At 47.1% G+C, this 19,220-nt stretch overlaps 1 protein-coding gene across 6 annotated transcripts in view; it reads left to right on the top strand.

The window, feature by feature from the left end:
* VANGL1 (VANGL planar cell polarity protein 1) overlaps nucleotides 1-18,686 on the top strand; it is a 101,257-nt gene extending 82,571 nt beyond the window's left edge. For 5 of the 6 annotated variants that reach the window (XM_033941560.1, XM_033941562.1, XM_033941563.1 and 2 more), the window contains 2 exons: nucleotides 12,344-12,578; nucleotides 14,420-14,680. In XM_033941560.1, the coding sequence (XP_033797451.1) occupies nucleotides 12,344-12,578; nucleotides 14,420-14,680 (496 nt within the window). Of the gene's footprint in view, nucleotides 1-12,343; nucleotides 12,579-14,419 lie in introns of all 6 variants that reach the window. The other variant, XM_033941566.1, reaches the window with a different exon arrangement.
* Nucleotides 18,687-19,220: the final 534 nt, after the last annotated feature.

Raw genomic sequence — 19,220 nt, 5'->3', positions numbered from 1 at the left:
CTGAGACCTGACTGTGGCATGGGAAGGAAGCAATTCTCATATGGTGTATTCCCTCTTTCTGTTACACAAGACATACGAGTCCTGACAAGTGAGTTAAGTCCCCCCCCCAAAAAAAAAAAATTGCGAGCTATTGCAGAAAGAATTACTGCCTTTCTTTCTGATCTGTTCTGAGACGTTTCATGATTTTCAGGATATTTTTAATCCAGTTTTGAGGCTTGTGGTGCTCAGGTGGTCCCCAGTGGCCCTAGGGCAGCTCTGCCTTAGAGAGAGAGACACCCTATGTTGAGCTGTCTGCTGCTGGCATTATTGTTTGTGCACTGTTTGTAACTCTGATATGTTTGTAACTTTGATTAATTGCTGTGAACCGCCTAGAACTCCCTGGGTATGGCGGTATACAAAAAATAAAGTTGTTATTATTATTATTAGTTAGCCTGTACTGATAATTAAGGAGCCTGGGGATCATTCCCCTGGAAGCAAGAATCGCCCCTGATTTATCAGGTGCTTGAGTGCAAGCTGTTTCTTCCTGCGGTGGTCTGGGAGAACTTTGACAGGTGCCAGTTGCATTTTTCCTCCCCCTGTAGCGGCACATGGATCATTGGGGGTTTGAGGTCTCAGTCTGGAGTTTGCCCAAAGGATCCTGGACTGAGGATTTACTTGTTTGAAGCAAAAGGCTTCTCCACTATCCATTTGAAATAAGAGCAGAAGCAGGCAATAGTACTAGTACAGCACTGCACAGTGAGTAAAACCATTATAGCCTATGGGAAAATTGGGGAGACATTTCCAGTTCTCTACGCTCCCCTTTGGACTGGCAACAGCTCTGTGCACATTCACCAAGGTGGTGGTAGCAACGCATCTATGCAAGGTGCATCTATATTTGGACAATTGTTGATCAGCGCCCCATCCAAGTTAAAGGGAGAAAAGGCAGTAGCAGAAGTGGTCCAACTACTGCAGATTCTGGGTTGAATAGTCAACTTCCAGAGTCACTTAGTACCATCCCAATCACTAGAGTATTTGGGAATTTGTTTCAATATGGCAGAAGTCTATGTTTTTCTTCCCAAGCCATGCAAACAAAAGATCTGAAGACAAATTGTAGACCTGTTGACAATGCCAGCACCTATGATATGGCACTATTGCCAGGTATTAGAGTCCATGGCATAAACCATAGAAGTAGTCCCTTGGGCAAAGGCTTATAAGCACCCACTCCAGAACACCCTTCTGTCACACTGGTCTCCACAGACAGATCCCTTTCAGATGCAACTGGCTTGGACGGAGGAAGCATGATGCAGCTTCCGTTGGTGGTTTCAGCCAGGGTCTCTGTCTAGGGACATGCTCCTTCGGATAACATTGTGGGTGATGCTGACAATAGATACCAGTCTTTACAACTGGGGGGGGGGCTCATTGGAATGGCTGTCCAATGTAAGACCGATGTACTCCCTCTCAAAGAAAATAGTCGATTAAAAAGGCTGGAGCTGAGCCATACAGTTAGCTTTACAGACCCTGGGGAAATTCCTGGAAGACAAAACCATTAGGATCTTTTCAGGAAATTCCACAGCGGTGGTGTAAGTCAATCGGCAGGAAGGCACCAGAAATGCTCCATTAAGACTGAAGTCTCAGTTATTGTTCCATCTAATGGCAATCTCTGTGGCACCTATAGCAGGAGTGGAGAATGTTCAAGCCGACTATCTCAGCCAGTAGACTTTGGACCCCTTGGGAGTGGTTGTTGTCCTGAGCAGCCTTTCAACGCATTGTGCAACGTTAGAGATGACTGATGGTCATTCTAATGATTTTGGCAGTAAACAAGAAAGCAAATTGTTTCTTCAGTCAAAGAGCTGAGTCAGGAAGCACCGGACTGGACACTTTAGTACAACCAGAGAAAGAGCTGCTGTACATGTTTCCCTTGGGGTTGGGTTTTCCACAGAATAGCTCTACATCCAGGGCTGGTAATTCTGTTAGCTCCAAAATGGCCTCGGCGGCCTTGGTACCCAGCTCTAGTACATCTGCAGAGACACAAAGGTCTCAAATTGCTGGTGCATCTAGAGTCCGGTACCCATAGAAAATCTGGAATGCTTTGGTCTTAAGAATTTCCAATAAAGGGCTTCCAAAACAGATTCAGCAGTTGAAATTTGCCCCTCATTTTTGGCCAAAATAGAAAATGGCACCTCCTATACCCCCTCCATCCCCCAGCAGAAAGCAGATCCAAGCAGGTCCTCCCAGGCTCCCCTTCTCGACCACAGCCCCTACTGCCCTCCCAGTTGCACTAGTGGTTGAGTGGCATCTTTTGGGCAAAAGCGATCCCTAATCATTCTGCCCCATCCTCTCCCCGATTCCTCAATCAAAATGGCTCCTAGTATGAGAAGGAGAAACCCCCAGTGGTGCTGATTTGAATGAGGAACCGGCAGGGGCAGATGTGACTGGGAATTGCTCCTACACAGAAAGGTTACTGAATCACCAGTGCATTTAAAGATAAGCCCAGAGAGGACTTCTAGGTAGTGGAAGGAGGTGCAGGTGGGTAGGGGATGTGATAACCTGGGAGGATGCAGTCTGTTGAGGGTGGGGGCATAGGAACCGCAGAGTGGTTAGGGAGGGAGGGGGAGTCAGTTTCATCCAGAAATGCACTGGTATATTCAGCCAAAACCTAAGCATGAAATTGGCTTATGGGTAATGTATGAGCCTGGTTTGCTTCTTCCTTTCTAACAGTTTTTTTCTTGATCTTTACAACAGAGTCTCTTTCTTCGCCCAAATCTCTCGCTTGTGGCTTGCTACAAGGGTCTGTGCTTTCTCTGCTCCTTTTTAATATCTTCCGGAGCCCTCTGACAATGGTTCAAAATTTCAGCATTCAGGTGCAAACAACATCTTGCTGGGTTTCCCCACCTCTTCACTCTGTCCTGATCTTATAGCAATTAAAGTGTTCCTACTTTCTGTATCTTAATGGCTCAATGATCATAAATTGATCCTGTACCTGAAAAAGGCAATGGCCTGCTGGATTTCAGGTCATCATCCTCAATTCTCCTTGGCCCTTCATCTTTTTAATATAGATATTTGCCCGGTTGACTCATTTTGATATCCAGGTATGATTCCCGACTGAACACCTATCAGTCCTTACACAGTTTTCATCCAAGATGGCTTTCCTGCCTTGTGCAGACTTCACCCATTGCACAGGCTTCTTGATTTTTCCACTTTATATTTCAAAAAATGGCTATTGCAGTTCAGTGTATGCTGGCCTTCCTGAGGTTACTTCAAACCTTCCTGAATTCAGCAGCTTGTCTTCTATTTAACACTCATAGATATGACCACACTTCCCTGCTCGTTTTTCGCCTACATTGGTTACCGATCCATTATTCTATCTAGTTCAGCCTATAAATCATACCCTTATATCTACTCTTAACTGTATCTTACACCCCTAATTGTGCCCTTAGGTCCTTCTGCTTGAACAGCCTTGCACTTCCTTCTCCAAAAAACCTATGACTGGCCTACTAGAAACATGGCTTTCTACTATCTGGCACCATGTTTATGGAATAACCTACCATCTTTTCTCCATACTGAATTGTCATTTGTCAAATTTAAGAATGTTTTTAAAACCCATTCTTTTTAAATCTTGCCTTTACCAACTCTCAATTACACGTTTCAGTGAATGATGACCTGCCAGCCTGAAGCAGTTTGTTCCAGTTTGTTTGATGGAATCTATCCTTTTAAGTCAAAAAGATTGAATGCATGAATAACTTGTCTCTATTTTATCGCCATTTCTTTCAAACTTTTTTCTTTTTATTGAAGTTTAGTAAATTGCTTTGACTGTGAGACAGAAATTAGAGAATGACACGGGGAAAAAATCTGTCCCCGTCACCGCCCCGTCACCGGCCCACCATCCTCTGCACCGCCCCGTCACCGCCGATCCCTTCACCGCCCCGTCACCGTCACCGCCATCCCTTTCACCGCCCCGTCACCGCCACTGCCATCCCATTCACCGCCCCGTCACCGTCCCCGCTGCATCCATATAAGCCTTTTTCCTTTCACTCCCTCCTTCCAATTTGAGCCAGGAACACTAGCGATCGCACGGTCCCCGCGGCCACTACCTGCCTGCCCGGTCGATCCTGGTGTTTGGCCGGCTCTCTCCCTTCTCCTCACCTTGGTTTGTGGGTTTTCTTTTTCGGCAACCTGCGCGCTTTCCCAGGGAGCCGCACACGCGCGGCTGCTCAGTGTTCGATCTTCTGCTCTGCTGCAACTTCCTGTTTCCGGTTGCGTCAGAGCAGAAGATCGAGGCTGAGCAGCGGCGGGTGTGCGCGGCTCTCTGGTAGCGTGCGGGTCGCCGAGGAGGAGGATCTGCGGACTGGGGTGAGGGGAGAGAGCTGGCTGGACACTGGAATCGATTGGGCGGGCGGGTGTGAGCTGCGGGGACTGCGCGATCCTTCATGCCTCACTGCGGGGAACAAGACCATTCACCGCCCCGCGGGCGGTGAATGGCCTTGTCCCCGTCGCCGCAGCAACTGCTAGTTTTCTTCCCCGTTTTCGGCGGGTGACCCGCGGCTAAAATGTGGTGGCCGCGGGTAAACCGCCACCGTGTCATTCTCTAACAGAAATGGCAGTATATCAAGTCTACTAATAAGCAAAAAAATGACCGAATATGGATTTTGGCCTGGTTTCGGAATCAAAACCAAATTCCGTTGATCTCTATCTTCTAATTTATTGATTCTAGCGGATTTGAATTGCCATATAGACAACCTAACACTTATTGAATTTACTATCCACTACAGCAGGGGTAGGGAATTCCGGTCCTCGAGAGCCATATTCCAGTCGGGTTTTCAGGATTTCCCCAATGAATATGCATAAGATTTATTTGCATGCACTGCTTTCAATGCATATTCATTGGGGAAATCCTGAAAACCCGACTGGAATACGGCTCTCGAGGACCGGAGTTCCCTACCCCTGCACTACAGGATACAGTTTAAATAAAATTCTATCTCTAGCACTGCTAGTTTTGGTGAGTTTTTAAAATTAAAGTTGCTAATAATAATTATGCTATTTTATTATTACTTCTTAATAAACTGCAGGAACCTAGAATTTATCTATTGCTAAGGGTTAACCACTAGTTGATGAAAATGCTCAAACCCTGTGGTGAAAAATTTCCTTCCTATCTTCTTAATTAGCTTAAAAGCCTTTTTCCTCCAAGTTTTAACACAGGCATAATTTCCCAGCAGGTACGTACTTGCATGTGCAGATTTCTTACCAGCACTGGCAAGTTCTGTCTCCATACATAAGAACATAAGCATCGCCTCTGCCGAGTCAGACCATAGGTCCATCGTGCCCAGCAGTCCGCACCCGCGGTGGCCCCCCAGGTCCATGACCTGTAGTGTTCTTTCACTTAAGACATTTTATCCTTTATAGTACCCCTCTAGCTATACCCCTCAATCCCCTTTTCCTTTAGGAACATGTCCAACCCCTTTTTGAAACCCAAAATCATACTCTGCTCTTCCACCTCCCCCGGAAGCGCATTCCAGGTATCCACCACCCGCTGGCTGAAGAAGAACTTCCTAGCATTTGTTCTGAATCTGTCTCCCTTCAGTTTTCTTGCGTGCCCTCTTGTTTTTGTTTCCCCTGCCAGTCTGAAGAATCTGCCCCTCTCCACCTTCTCTATACCCTTCATGATCTTGTAAGTTTCTATCATGTCCCCTCTAAGTCTCCGTTTTTCCAGAGAAAAGAGCCCCAGTTTCTCCAGCCTCACAGCATATGAGAGGCCTTCCATGCCCCTTTTCCATAGCAAAGCAGCAGATGAATCCAGAGACTAGTGGGTATAGCTCACATCGACCAGCAGGTGGAGATAGAGAACTGATTAACAGTTGGCCTTAAAGCCTGGTGTTCCTCCTGTTGATTCAGTTTTGCTCTATCTCCCAGCAGGGATGGAGCTTACTCGTTAGCTCCTGGATTCTGGCTGGGGCCGGTTTATGTGGTGTTCCTGTGGCTTCCTCTGTTGAGACTAGTTCTCTTCAGTAGGACAGGGGTGCCTGGCTGAGCGGTGCCGGCTTTGGGAGCTACACCTGGGCCCTCCCAGGTCCCTTCTCCACCCTCCCCTCCGTTTGTTTGAGGGATTTCCTTGGCCACTGCAGGAATTTGTTTCTTCATTCCAGTATAAAAAAAAAAAAAAGGACTTCCTGCTTGTGCTGAGCCGTGCCGTTTTCGAGTCGGCTTTCAGGGCAATTACCAGCTGTAACCTGGCCAGATTGAGCGGGGGAAAGGTTGGTGAGTAAGTTTTTGGCTTTCTGATTTATTGGGCTGTGTTCGGTTTCTCGTTCACAAAGACCGCGGTAGCTGGTGGGCGGAGTCGGCGGTCGGCGGCGAGTCGCCACGTGTGTGCAACAAAAAAAAAAAAAAAAAGTTTTTTGAGTCGCCGGTTTGTGAGATGGCAGCGGAAGCTAGCCAGCGGTGCTCGCGCTGTGGGAAGCGCAGAGCACTGTCCGGCATCTGTTCTGCCGGTTGTTCGGATTCACCGGCAGAAGATGCTTTCCTGCAGGCTTGTGATATAGCCATCTCCCGTGTCAGAGAGGCACGGTCTAAGTCCCCGGTTCTCAAGAGCGACTCGGGGGTGCTGCAAGACTCTTCCACGGCTGAGGGGGGGTCAGCGGCGTTCGGGGAGCCGGGACCGCTTGGGGACGTCGCGGCTTCACGCCCAGGCATGGATCTGAGCGGGTCAGCGTCACTTGGATTGAGTGCCTTCTCCCCTGAATTTATTATGTTGTTGCACCGAGCATTTCTGCTGCAGGGCTTGCAGCCTGCCCAGTCAGTGCCAGTGACCGGTCCGTCCCTCCCTGGGCCGTCTACCTCTACTGGTTTGACCTATGATAATACCGGACCGGCTACGGGTCCTATGTTGTCGCCTGGGCGGTCGCAGGGGGCGAAAAAACGCAGACTCGCAACCGCGGACGCAGAAGGTAATCTTCCATTATCCCCTTTCTCTCTTCCTGAATCGTTGGAGGAAGGTGAGGTCTTAGATTGGGAAGCAGAGGATCCCCCGGGTAGGGAAGTTGATGATCCTTCAGCTCTCCGTCTGTTTCATAGAGAGGAACTGGCTTCCTTGATTTCTAAGGCTTTGCAGGGGTTGAATATTTCTCAGGCAGATGCTAAGGTGTCGGGTAACCCCCTGATGGCAGGTACACGTAGGCCACCTAAGTCCTTTCCGGTGCATGAAGCCATGCAGGAGCTGATCTCGGCGCAATGGGATACGCCGGAGGCCAGTTTAAGAGTGGCAAAAGCCATGCGGCTCTTGTATCCGGTTGACCCGTCTGAACTGGATAAGTTTAGATTACCCAGGGTGGACGCTTTGGTGGCAGCGGTAACCAAAAAGACTACCTTACCGGTGGAAGGGGGGGGTTACATGCAGGATGCGCAGGATAGGAAGATTGAATCTTCACTAAAGATGTCCTTTGAAGTAGCTGCGGTTCCCTTACAGACCGCAATCTGCAGCTCTTATGCAGCGCGAGCATGTCTGCAGTGGTCGCAAGGGATGACCGATAATTTAATGGAGTCTGGGGGTTCTGTCCCTTCGGAGCTGGCTGATTTGGAGTCAGGCTTGGCTTATTTGGCAGACTCCTTATATGATATTATTCGGGCGTCTGTGAAACAGATGTCTCTTTCGGTGGTATCACGCAGATCCTTATGGCTCCGTCATTGGGCGGCAGATGCAGCATCCAAGCTTCGGCTGGTGAGACTCCCTTTTAAAGGGGGTTTATTGTTTGGAGAAGATTTAGATAAACTGGTGAAGGATTTTGGGGATACCAAAACTCAGCGTTTACCGGAGGATAGGGCTAGGCCCCCGGTGAGGTCCTCATCGTCTAGACCGCGCTTCAGGGATGTTAGGCGATCCAGGTCTGGTAAACCTTTCTTCAGATCTGCATCTGGTTCGTTCTCTGCTTCGAGACCTAGGTTTCAGCAGAGGGGTTCCTTTCGTACGACGAAACCCTCTTCAGGGCAGCCAACACGTACCCCAGCCATTCGCACTCCACAATGACGGGGGCTTGGCTCCCTCCGCCTTTCCCTTAGGGGGCCGGCTTTCGGCGTTCCAGGCGGAGTGGGCCACAATCACGTCAGATCAGTGGGTGTTGGACATTGTTCAAGAAGGGTACAAGTTGGAGTTCGCCTCTCCCGTCGTAGATTCTTTCTTGGTGTCCCCGTGCAATGGGGCGGCCAAGGGAGACGCGGTCCGCATGACTCTTCAGGTGCTGCTCGATCTGGGGGCGGTGGTACCGGTGCCCCCGGAAGAGGTAGGCCGCGGTATATATTCCCTTTACTTCATTGTACCAAAGAAGGGGGGGTCATTCAGACCGGTGCTGGATCTCAAAGGGGTCAACAGATTTCTCAGTGTTCGCCATTTCCGGATGGAGACGGTACGCTCGGTTATTGCGGCTGTAAGACCGGGAGAGTTCCTCACGTCCCTCGATCTCAAGGAGGCGTACCTCCATATCCCGATCTGGCCTCCGCATCAGCGGTATCTGCGGTTTGCGATTCTTGGCCAGCATTATCAGTTTCGGGCAATGCCCTTTGGCCTGGCAACGGCTCCCCGCACCTTTTCCAAAGTCATGGTGGTGGTAGCCGCCTTTCTACGCAAGGAAGGGATTCGGGTACACCCTTACTTAGACGACTGGTTGATCCGTGCCTCGTCCAGACAGGAGAGTTTGTCGGTAACTCAGAGAGTAATCTCTCTCCTTCAGTCGTTGGGGTGGATTGTCAACTTTCCCAAGAGTTTTCTGTCCCCGTCGCAGTTGTTGGTGCATCTGGGGGTGCGGTTCGACACGGCTCTGGGGAAAGTGTTTCTACCTCGAGACCGGGGGGAGAAATTGCAGGCTCAGATTCGCCTACTTCTCGGGTCGGCCAGACCTCGAGTTTGGGATTATGTACAGGTTCTGGGCTCCATGGTGGCGACTCTGGAGGTGGTCCCCTGGGCTCGGTGCCACATGAGGCCCTTACAGTCTCTGCTCTCTCGCTGGTCCCCAGCTTCTCTGAACTACAATGTGCGTCTCCAATGGAGTCTTCGAGCAGCTCGCAGCATGCACTGGTGGCTCCACGAGTTGCATCTTTGGAGGGGCATGCCGTTGGCCACGCCGGACTGGGTGGTAGTTACAACGGATGCCAGTCTGCGGGGCTGGGGGGCCCAGTGCCTGCAAACTTCAGTGCAGGGGGTGTGGTCCTTCCAGGAGGCCCGGTGGCCCATCAATTTGCTGGAATTAAGAGCGATCAGGCTGGCGCTGCGGGCTTTTCAGTCACTGATTCAGGACAGGCCGACCAGGATCTTTTCGGACAGTGTCACGGCGGTCGCATATGTCAATCGTCAGGGGGGCACCCGGAGTCCGCAGTTGGCCGAAGAGGCAAGAAGATTGTTTCGGTGGGCAGAGGGGCATGTTCCGCTTCTGTCGGCGGCACACATTGCAGGTCATGAAAACGTGCAAGCGGACTTCCTCAGCAGAAATCTTTTAGATCCGGGCGAGTGGGAGTTGTCTGCTCGAGCGTTTGGCCTGCTAGTCCGTCGTTGGGGGTTGCCAGAGATGGATCTCATGGCCTCGTCCCGCAATGCGAAGTTGCCTCGGTTCTTCAGCAGACGCAAGGAGAAGGGCTCGGAGGGGGTGGACGCGTTAGCTCTCCCATGGCCTCCAAATTCCCTTCTGTATGTGTTCCCGCCTTGGCCCATGATAGGTCGGGTGTTACAACGCATCTCTCGCTTTCACGGCAGAGTGATCCTGGTGGCTCCGGATTGGCCGCGTCGGCCGTGGTACGCAGATCTGATTCAGCTTTCTGTAGGCGATCGGGTAACGTTCCAGGTAACTCCGGACTTACTAACTCAGGGTCCAATCTTGATGGAAGATCCGGCCCGCTTTGGTCTTACGGCCTGGCTATTGAGCGGTCAAGGCTAAAAAAGAAGGGCTATTCAGAACAGGTAATTGCCACCCTGCTTAAAGCTAAGAAAATTTCGACTTCAGCCTCCTATGCGAGAGTCTGGAAGATTTTTGATGCATGGTGCGGACGACAGGGAATTGCGCCCTTCCATGCATCTCTGCCGGCTATTCTTGCTTTCCTGCAGGAGGGCGTAGAGAAAGGGTTAGCCTATAACTCTTTAAAGGTTCAGGTGGCGGCCATTGCCTGTTACAGGGGCCGGGTGGCTCGCTCGACGCTCGCTTCACAGCCGGACGTGGTCCGTTTCCTCAAGGGGGTTCACCATATCCGCCCGCCGGTAAAGCGAATTTGTCCAACATGGAACCTTAAACTCGTCCTTGGGAAGTTGCAGGGGGCACCTTTTGAGCCCCTGTCAGCGGCCACTTTGAAAGATGTCACGCTGAAAACAGTGTTTTTGGTGGCGATGGCTTCAGCAAGGCGAGTATCGGAACTACAGGCGCTTTCTTGCAGAGAACCCTTTTTACGTTTTTCGGAAACTGGGGTGTCGGTGCGTACGGTACCGTCCTTCCTGCCTAAGGTTATTTCTTCCTTTCATGTGAACCAGAGTTTGTTCCTCCCATCCTTCCGGAAGGAGGATTGGGGAAAACGATTTTTGTCTTTGCGTCTACTGGATGTACGACGTATGCTTCTCCATTATTTGGGGGTGACGAATGATTTTCGTAGGTCGGACCATCTCTTCGTGTTGTTCGCGGGTAAAAACAAGGGGATGGCGGCGTCTAAAGCGTCCATTGCGCGTTGGGTCAAGGAAACTATTGCTTCGGCTTATGTGTTGATAGGGAAGAAAGTACCGGAGCACCTTCATGCTCATTCCACTCGGGCATTGGCTACGTCTTGGGCGGAGTCCGGGGGGATGTCTTTAGAGGAAATTTGCCGGGCGGCCACTTGGTCGTCGGGAAATACCTTTTCAAAGCATTACCGTTTAGACGTAGCGGCCCGTTCGGAGGCAAGTTTTGGCGCTGCAGTGCTGGCAGAGGCGTCCCACCCAGTTTGAGTTTGCTTTGCTACATCCCACTAGTCTCTGGATTCATCTGCTGCTTTGCTATGGAAGGTAAAATTATGGTCTTACCTGTTAATTTTCTTTCCTTTAGAAACAGCAGATGAATCCAGAGCCCCTCCCCAAGTGCACTGTCTGTGTGTAGGGTGTTTGTTTATTTGTTTAGTTGGGATATGGTTGGTAATTGTATTATTTCATTGCTGAGGGGCACATTTTCTACTGGAATGAAGTTTTGTGGATGCTCATTCTCCTTTCGGGATGCTTGGGCAAAGTGCATAACTGAATCAACAGGAGGAACACCAGGCTTTAAGGCCAACTGTTAATCAGTTCTCTATCTCCACCTGCTGGTCGATGTGAGCTATACCCACTAGTCTCTGGATTCATCTGCTGCTTCTAAAGGAAAGAAAATTAACAGGTAAGACCATAATTTTACCATCATTTTTGTTGCTCTTCTCTGGACCCTCTCGAGTGTCGCTATATCCTTCTTAAGGTACAGCGACCAGTATTGAACGCAGTATTCCAGATGCGGGCGTACCGATATAGCGGCAGGATAACTTCTTTGGTTCTGGTAGTGATTCCTTTTTTAATAATTCCCAACACTCTGTTCGCCTTCTTGGAGGCCGCTGCGCATTGTGCTCCTGACTTCATTGATTGGTCCACTAAAACCCCCAAGTCCCTTTCTAGGTTGCTCTTCCCCAATACCATCCCCCCCATCATGTAGCTGAATATCGGGTTTCCTTTCCCTATGTGCAAGACTTTGCATTTCTCTACATTGAAACATATTTGCCATTTATTTGCCCATTCACTCAGTTTGTTCAAGTCCCTTTGTAGTTCTTCACATTCTTCAACAGTTCTAACTCTACTGGAGAGTTTTGTGTCGTCCGCAAATTTTATGACTTCGCACTTCGTCCCCTCTTCCAGGTCATTAATGAATATATTGAACAGCAGTGGTCCCAGCACTGACCCCTGCGGTACACCGCTCGTGACTGCTTCCCAGTCAGAGTAGTGTCCTTTTACTCCTACCCTCTGCTTCCTGTCCGCCAACCAATTACAGATCCATCTGTGCACTTCCCTCTCCACCCCATGGTTCCACAGTTTCCTGATTGTGAGGTTAGGCAGCCTGATTCTTGCTTCATTACATTGATATGTATACAAGTGATCACATGCACATTTACTGGGCATTGCTTCATTCTCAGACCCTGAAAGCTAGTAGCTTTCCTACATATTGAACTAAAAAGACAGGTGTTTGCACGTGTGATCTGCTACAAGTTAATGATGGTTATCTGCTACAAGTTAATGATGGTTTAGCCATCTTCTTTGAATATCATACAGTGACTTTCTTCTCTGTGTTCAAAGGTAGTATTTTCTCTTAGCAATGTAATTCTGCAAAGCACTCACCATTTTGGCTCTTGACAGGCTAGTGGTGGCAGTGGAAGAAGCTTTCACTCACATCAAGCGTCAGGAGGAGCAGAAGCAACAGAAGGGCACAGACGAGGTGATGGACTCTCGGGAGGCAGCACAAGCCATCTTTCCTTCTATGGCCAGAGCACTGCAGAAGTATCTCCGTACCACGCGGCAGCAACACTATCACACTATGGAAAGCATCCTACAGCATCTCTGCTTTGCCATTACCAACAACATGACAGCAAAGGTACTTATAGGCCATCTACCTCTGAACTAATAGATACTGGGCTCCCCTTCCTTACAGGTTGTAGGTATAGAGAAGGGCAACAAAAATGATAAAGGGGACAGAACAGATTACACCTATAAAAAGTGTGGAGTGGAATGCATAAGTAGTGAAAGGTTGTTATGCTTTGAGATAGTACTGTGACTAGAGGGTACTCCTTAAAGCTGAGAGGACATTGAACACATTCTCTGATTTGTTTTATTTAACTCGCTATACAGTTAGGATGATGAAATTCCAATAACTTTTCTAAACCGTTATTAGCCCGATAGTTTGGGGAAAGCCATCTCTTGCCTCTGGGTTTTAGCAGTAGAGAATAGATCTACTCCTTGTGATCTGGATTAGTCATTATCAGACACAGTACTAGACTTGATGAATCTTTGATGTGATACAATATGGTACACCTTACAATGATATGAGATCAGTTTGATTATCCCTATCTGTTTGATGTGATCCTTCAGCCAGCCACTTAGCCTCACCTAAGCTCAATTGAACATAAGCTTTCTGAGGAAGATATGTTCTTAGCAGGTAAGTTATCTTGTACAGTACAAATTAAAATGACCCTCGAAGAGTAAATGTGCAATTATATTTGAAACTGCACCACAGTTTGAGGGTTTTATACTCAAAAGTGCTAGGATGTTGTATGCACATGAAAAGATCTGTTTGAGCAAATAACTAGTGTGAAGCTATTTCCTCTATTAACAATTCCTAGAAACATCAGGCTTTCCCCAGGATCAGTAACTAGCCAGCACCGTCTGTCCGGCATGCAGGCCACCGAAGAATGGGGCCGGATTGGCCCAGCGGTATCAAAACCCCACCTACTGGTGCGGCCTAAAGCGCCTGGGCCAATCAGAATAGGCCCAGGAGCCTTAGGCCCCTCCTGTGGGCGGGGCCTTAGGCACATGGCCTGGGAGGGGGGGGGTCGCGGTTTGCTATGGCTGGAGGGCTTGGCACCCTCCTGCCTGGATGGTTGTGGGGAGGAGGGGATTCTGTAACCGGTGTTGTTTTTGACAGACACCGGTTACAGAATCCAGCTTTTAGGCGAAGGACTGGCTCCTCCTTCACCTAAAAGCCCTTCCGTTGGACATTTTTGGCTTAGGCGTTTTTTTGTTTTATTATGGCTTAAAAGTGTAGACGTGCTGTGGGGGTACTTTTAGACGTAGTGGAGATTGGGCATTTAGGCAGGGGAAGGCCATAATCAAAACATGGATGTTTGTTTTGGTTATGGACATTTTCCCTGCTTCTGGGTTGAACGTTTAGGGACGCGGCAGTTCGGGTAGAGGAGTGATGGCATCGCGGTAGGGGAGATCAGGCATCTCTCCTGCCGCGATGGTTAGGTTGCCGGGCCGCTGAACTGATGGCGCCAACGGCCATCAGCTCAGCGGCCCCTTTTTCGGCACTTAGACCTGGTTTTATTTTGTCTAAGTGTAAAAGGTCTAAGTGCCGACTAAACTGTATTGGTTATACCTGTATTGGTTATACCTGTATTGGTTACACCTATACCAGGTGTAGGTCGTCCCACCTCCCGCCCACTGCCCGCCCTTTCCCCTCCTCTAAACACACCTCTTTTCTCTCTGTGCGTTTAGAGGCAGGGGAAAGGCCTAAGTTGGTTTTAGATACGTCTAAAAACCAGCTTTGGTTATGGGTACTTGGACGATCAGGCTTTTTGATCGTCCAAGTAGCTATTTAGGACACTTTTTAGACGTGCTTTTTTTTTTTTTATTATTACCCCCATAGTGTTTTAGGGAGTTTCTGAAGTACTGATGTATGTCCTTCTTTCTCCCCCCCCCTTCATTCCCCCACCTCAGGCATTTCTGGAGCGGTATCTTAGTCCTGGTCCCACGCTGCAATATGACCGAGAGCGCTGGTTTGCCCAACAGTGGACGCTGGTTAGTGAGGAGGCAGTAACCAATGGCTTACGGGATGGTTTAGTATTTGTTCTCAAGTGCCTGGACTTCAGCCTAGTCGTCAGTGTGAAGAAAATCCCCTTCATAAAGCTCTCTGAGGAGTTTGTTGACCCTAAGTCTCACAAGTTTGTTCTGCGGATGCAGTCAGAGACCTCCGTTTAAGAGCAGACAATAGAGGGAAGGATGGGGGAGTGTCTCTCTTCTGGTTTTCTGCAGCATAAATTGACCCTCTCATGGACCAGTTGCACAGGGCAAAATCCAATTGCCTGCACTTTAATTGGAAGGGGAACTCTTTCCAGGCTACTTTGTCTGTCCTGTAGGAGACTGCGAACATAACAGTGGTACCTTGAACTCCTGAGAAGGGGGAAGGTGACTTGTATCTTTGCCTTACATTTGTTGGGGTCTTTTTTCACCAGCAACCCTCAGTCCCCTGTTTATGCACCTTTCTGAAGGCAAGTCTTACAGCTTTACTCATAATATGTGTGTCTAATGTCCAACGCATACTTGCCTTCCTTATGATTGGGATTTGGGGAATATAGGAAGAGGATGGGAGGTGCAATAGTGCTTAAACTGTCCATTGAGATTCAAAAGTCCCTGTCTCAAGTCTATGTGAGTCACTTTGGTATTGCAGAAATCTACTTATTTGTGTCTTTCCTGTTAGTTTAGTTACATTTTGTACACGCTTCTAGCAGCAATGAAACTATGTTGGTTGTTCTATTCAAAGTCCACTAGAATCCATGTGTATGGGAAAACAGCTTTACCTCACACAGTTGGTCCTGGAGCAGTTGATGAACAGAATCAGCCATATTTAAACACTAATCTGCCTCTAGTGCCAGCTTGATGCATTTTAGGCCATAGATTTCATAGGCTGTGGAATGGGGTGGGCCAGTTGGGCCATAGTCCAATTAACTTATTCTACACTCATCACCATCTCAGGCACTTGGGGAACAGAGGCAGAGGTTGGTTTATGTGCCCTTCTAATCTCCCCAACCAAAATGATATAACACTGTGGTTATTCGATTAACAACCATACCACTTGTAAGTATTCTTCTTACCAACACTTATTGGATGCCCAAGTATGTTCTCCTTACAATAGTTGTCTAATCTGCTGGCTGTCAGAACTGACTGCAGAGAATTATGAGAGATGGGGGAAGAGGGGGACTTCCCTCCTCTTTTGCATTGGGTGTGACAAAAAAAGGGGGTTTCACAGCAATACTGAAGTCTCATTTTTCAGAGGAAGAATTGGCAGCTATACAGACAAAAAAGGAGGTTGCACCATCCCATTATATGAGATGCTGGCACTGAAGCTTGGGGGTGGGAGGCTGGGGAGAAGAGGTATTGTATCAGTGCAGTCCATTGCATATTAGGAGTTACATCTGTATTCCTCCTTTTCCACACATTGATTCTGCTCTGTTCAGCAGATCTTGTGGCAGATCTGCCACCATCCTCAAAATACTTTGGGATAGGAGAAGAGCTGTTTGGTTTCCCTCTTCTGTTGCTCTTCTGCCAGGGCCAACCATCTGCTGCCTTTTGGGATTTGAGCCACTTTACGTTATAGATGCTTGAACTTCCCTGGTATTGTTTGAGATGTCTGTGATGGTATCTGTATACTAAACATGCCACTTCATTTCTTGTATCAGATGTCTTTCTGTCCGCTGTGTTATACAGCTCTGAACATCCTTTCCAGGACTCTAGGTACTTATGTGCACTCTTTTCAATTAATTTTGCTGTAGGATTCTCCCATGACTATTCCTGCAATACCTTTTTTTAAGGGCTGGTTTTAGTATCATATAGTTTTGTTTGGAATTTTAAAGCATCTCTTCAGTCTATTCTGCATAAATTGTGACTAAGCAAAGAAAGATGCACTGTTGAGCATGCTGAAAGCATTGCAGTATTCTAGGCCAAGTGCCTTGTAGGGTGGGAATAGTCTTTTTCCATGGCCTGAATATCTATCTTGTAGATTGGCATGGAGGGAGCTGCTAGTCTGATGACCCAGTGGTTAATGCTATGTATTCCTATACAGGGAAGACATGGGTTTAACTTTATTGAGGGATCTTGTTTCTTAGCCAGCATGGCAACAACAATATCTTGCAGAGAAAGTAGGTTCTGTCCTGAAGCATACCCTAGTGGTAGCCAGAGTGTATGTAGAAGTATTTATCTTCTCACTTGGCAGTTCTGAACCCAGTCTTCTGGACACACACCCAGCCATTTAGGTTGTAAGAGTATCAACAAGACTAGGCATAAGATCTGCATGCATTACCTCTATTGCAGTGATCTCAAACTCGCAGCCCGGGGGCCACATGCGGCCTGTCAGGTACTGTTTTGAGGCCCTAAGTATGTTTATCATAATCACAAAAGTAAAATAAAAGTTTCTTGACCATATGTCTCTTTAGCTATAAATTACAATATTATTATTTTTTTTTTATATTTTATTTCTTTATTAATTTTCAATTTAAATCAAGCTAAACACTTGTACAGAAAGCAATAGTCATAATAACAAAATAATCATGAGGTAATTTAACATCCAATAAGAAAACATTATTTAACTATTTAAGCTCAAGTCCTCCTAAGGGATCCAAGATTTTAAATTAGCGAAAAATAAAATTAAAGAAATTATTTTGCAAGATGTTAAAAGCAGAAGCACTGAAAAATGAGGTTTCTTAATTATATTAGGGTTCAAGATAATCCTCCATCCAAACGAGACGTAGCTACAAAAGTTGTCAATTGAGATGGTTCAAAGAAAACATATTTAACAGAACGGTAACACATTATACATTTACATGGATGTCTCAAATAAAAAGTTGCCCCCAGAGAAGTAACCCCAGGTTTCAAAAGAAGAAATTCACGGCGACGCTTCTGTGTCTCCCTTGTGAGGTCAGGGAACATCTGTACTTTACAACCAAGAAAAATTTTTTGTCTATTTTTAAAGTACAGTCTTAATAACCATGTTTTATCTAATGGAAGCGCCACAGTTAGAATCAAAGTTGCTGGTGATGCCAAGTCTTTATCAGATGTCTCCAATAATTCTGAAACATTTAAAGTTTGTTGGCCCAATTCTTTTTGTTGATTTATAGAAACTTTCATAGGCAAATAATAAACAGAATGGTGGTAACATTTCTTCTGATACTTCTAAAGTTTCCATCAAATATCTCTTAAGCATTTCTCTCGGGTTTACCATTTCTAATTTAGGAAAGTTAATTAGCCTTAAGTTATTACTACGAGAATTATTCTCAAGCATTTCAACTTTCCTTCTCAAGTTGGTGTTGTCTTTAATTAAAGTCTCTTGAAGTTGTTTTGATGTAGTTATTTCCTTTTCAATTTTCTGAATGGTTTTATCTGAGTCAGACAGTTCTTTTCTTAAGTCTTTAAGTTCTTTTGTATGTTCTGTAATTTTTCCTTCCAAGTATTGAAATTTAGGCATAGTGAGCTTTACAAAGCCAGCAATTAGGTCCCATAATGAATCTAAGGTTACAACTTCAGGTTTTACCAAAGAAATTGAAGTTTGTAAAATAGTAGAGTGCTCACCATTCTGTAGAAAGTCTTCATGGCCTGTCTCTTGGATTTCACCCCCTTGTAAAGCTGGATTCTCCTCGGGTATATTTGTTAGGGCTCCTTGAGCATGAGCCCCAACCTCCAAACCTTCTCCCAGATTGACACTTGCCTCTGAGGGAGAGAACACCTCCAACTCCGGGGTTTCCCCATCTCTGGGAGAACTGGTAACCTGAGGGCGTGGGGGCGGCTCCCTTACATCGGGGCTTCCATACCCTGGAGGAACAGCTACGGGTTCGCCTCCCTGTGTCCTCAGCGGGCTGCCTTCCGACGCTCGAGAAACCTCCTGCACTCGCCTCAAAAGCCACTCGATATTGCCCAGAGAGGGAACCTCCGGACGCCGCAAGACAGCAGCAGCGCTCCGTCCTCTTCTCTTGGGCATAATTGTAAGTAGACACAAACCCTTTCCAGAGTTCAATTATGAAGAAATTATTGATTTATAAGCAAGCCGACGCGAGCAGCTCAGTGCGTCTGACTTGAAGCAGCCATCTTGGCTACAATATTATTATTAAGACAGCCAAAAGGAAAGATTTATAAACTATAAAGAGTTTTACCTAACATAGTAGATGACGGCAGATAAAGACTCGAATGGTCCATCCAGTCTGCCCAACTTGATTCAATTTAAATTTTTAAAATTTTTCCTTCTTAACTATTTCTGGGCAAAATTAAGACATTAACTATTTTTTCTGCAGCCCTCCAAATAACTACAAATCCAAACTGTGGCCCTAAAAATGGTTTGAGTTTGAGACCACTACTCTATTGCATGCAAATCTGTGTAATGCCTATTCATTTTGGATAGCCTGAAATCCAAGTGTCTGGGTGTATTCTGAAGATAGAAGTTGATAACCACTGCTCTAAATGGAGGGGGAGGGAGGAAAGAAGCCTAAGTGGGATACAGAGCCTCCATTTATCAGTTTTTCTGTAGGACAGGTACACTGACAGACAATGTTATGTGAATGGGGAAAAAAAAAAATAAGTTAAATATGTGCCATGGAGGGAGCTATTTTGTTTACTAATGACATCACTTATGACCTCTGTTAAGCATCTCGTCAGTATAAGGAAATATAGTGGACACACTTTGCTTGCACTTTACTCTTCTTCAGGATGCCCATGTGCTGCATGTATACATTAAAAAGGAAATGGCATCGTTGAC

This window comes from Geotrypetes seraphini, chromosome 4, assembly GCF_902459505.1.
Source record: "Geotrypetes seraphini chromosome 4, aGeoSer1.1, whole genome shotgun sequence".
NCBI classification, from domain to species: domain Eukaryota; kingdom Metazoa; phylum Chordata; class Amphibia; order Gymnophiona; family Dermophiidae; genus Geotrypetes; species Geotrypetes seraphini.
Note: the sequence above shows the minus strand (reverse complement) of the source record. Positions and strands in the feature narration are given on the sequence as shown.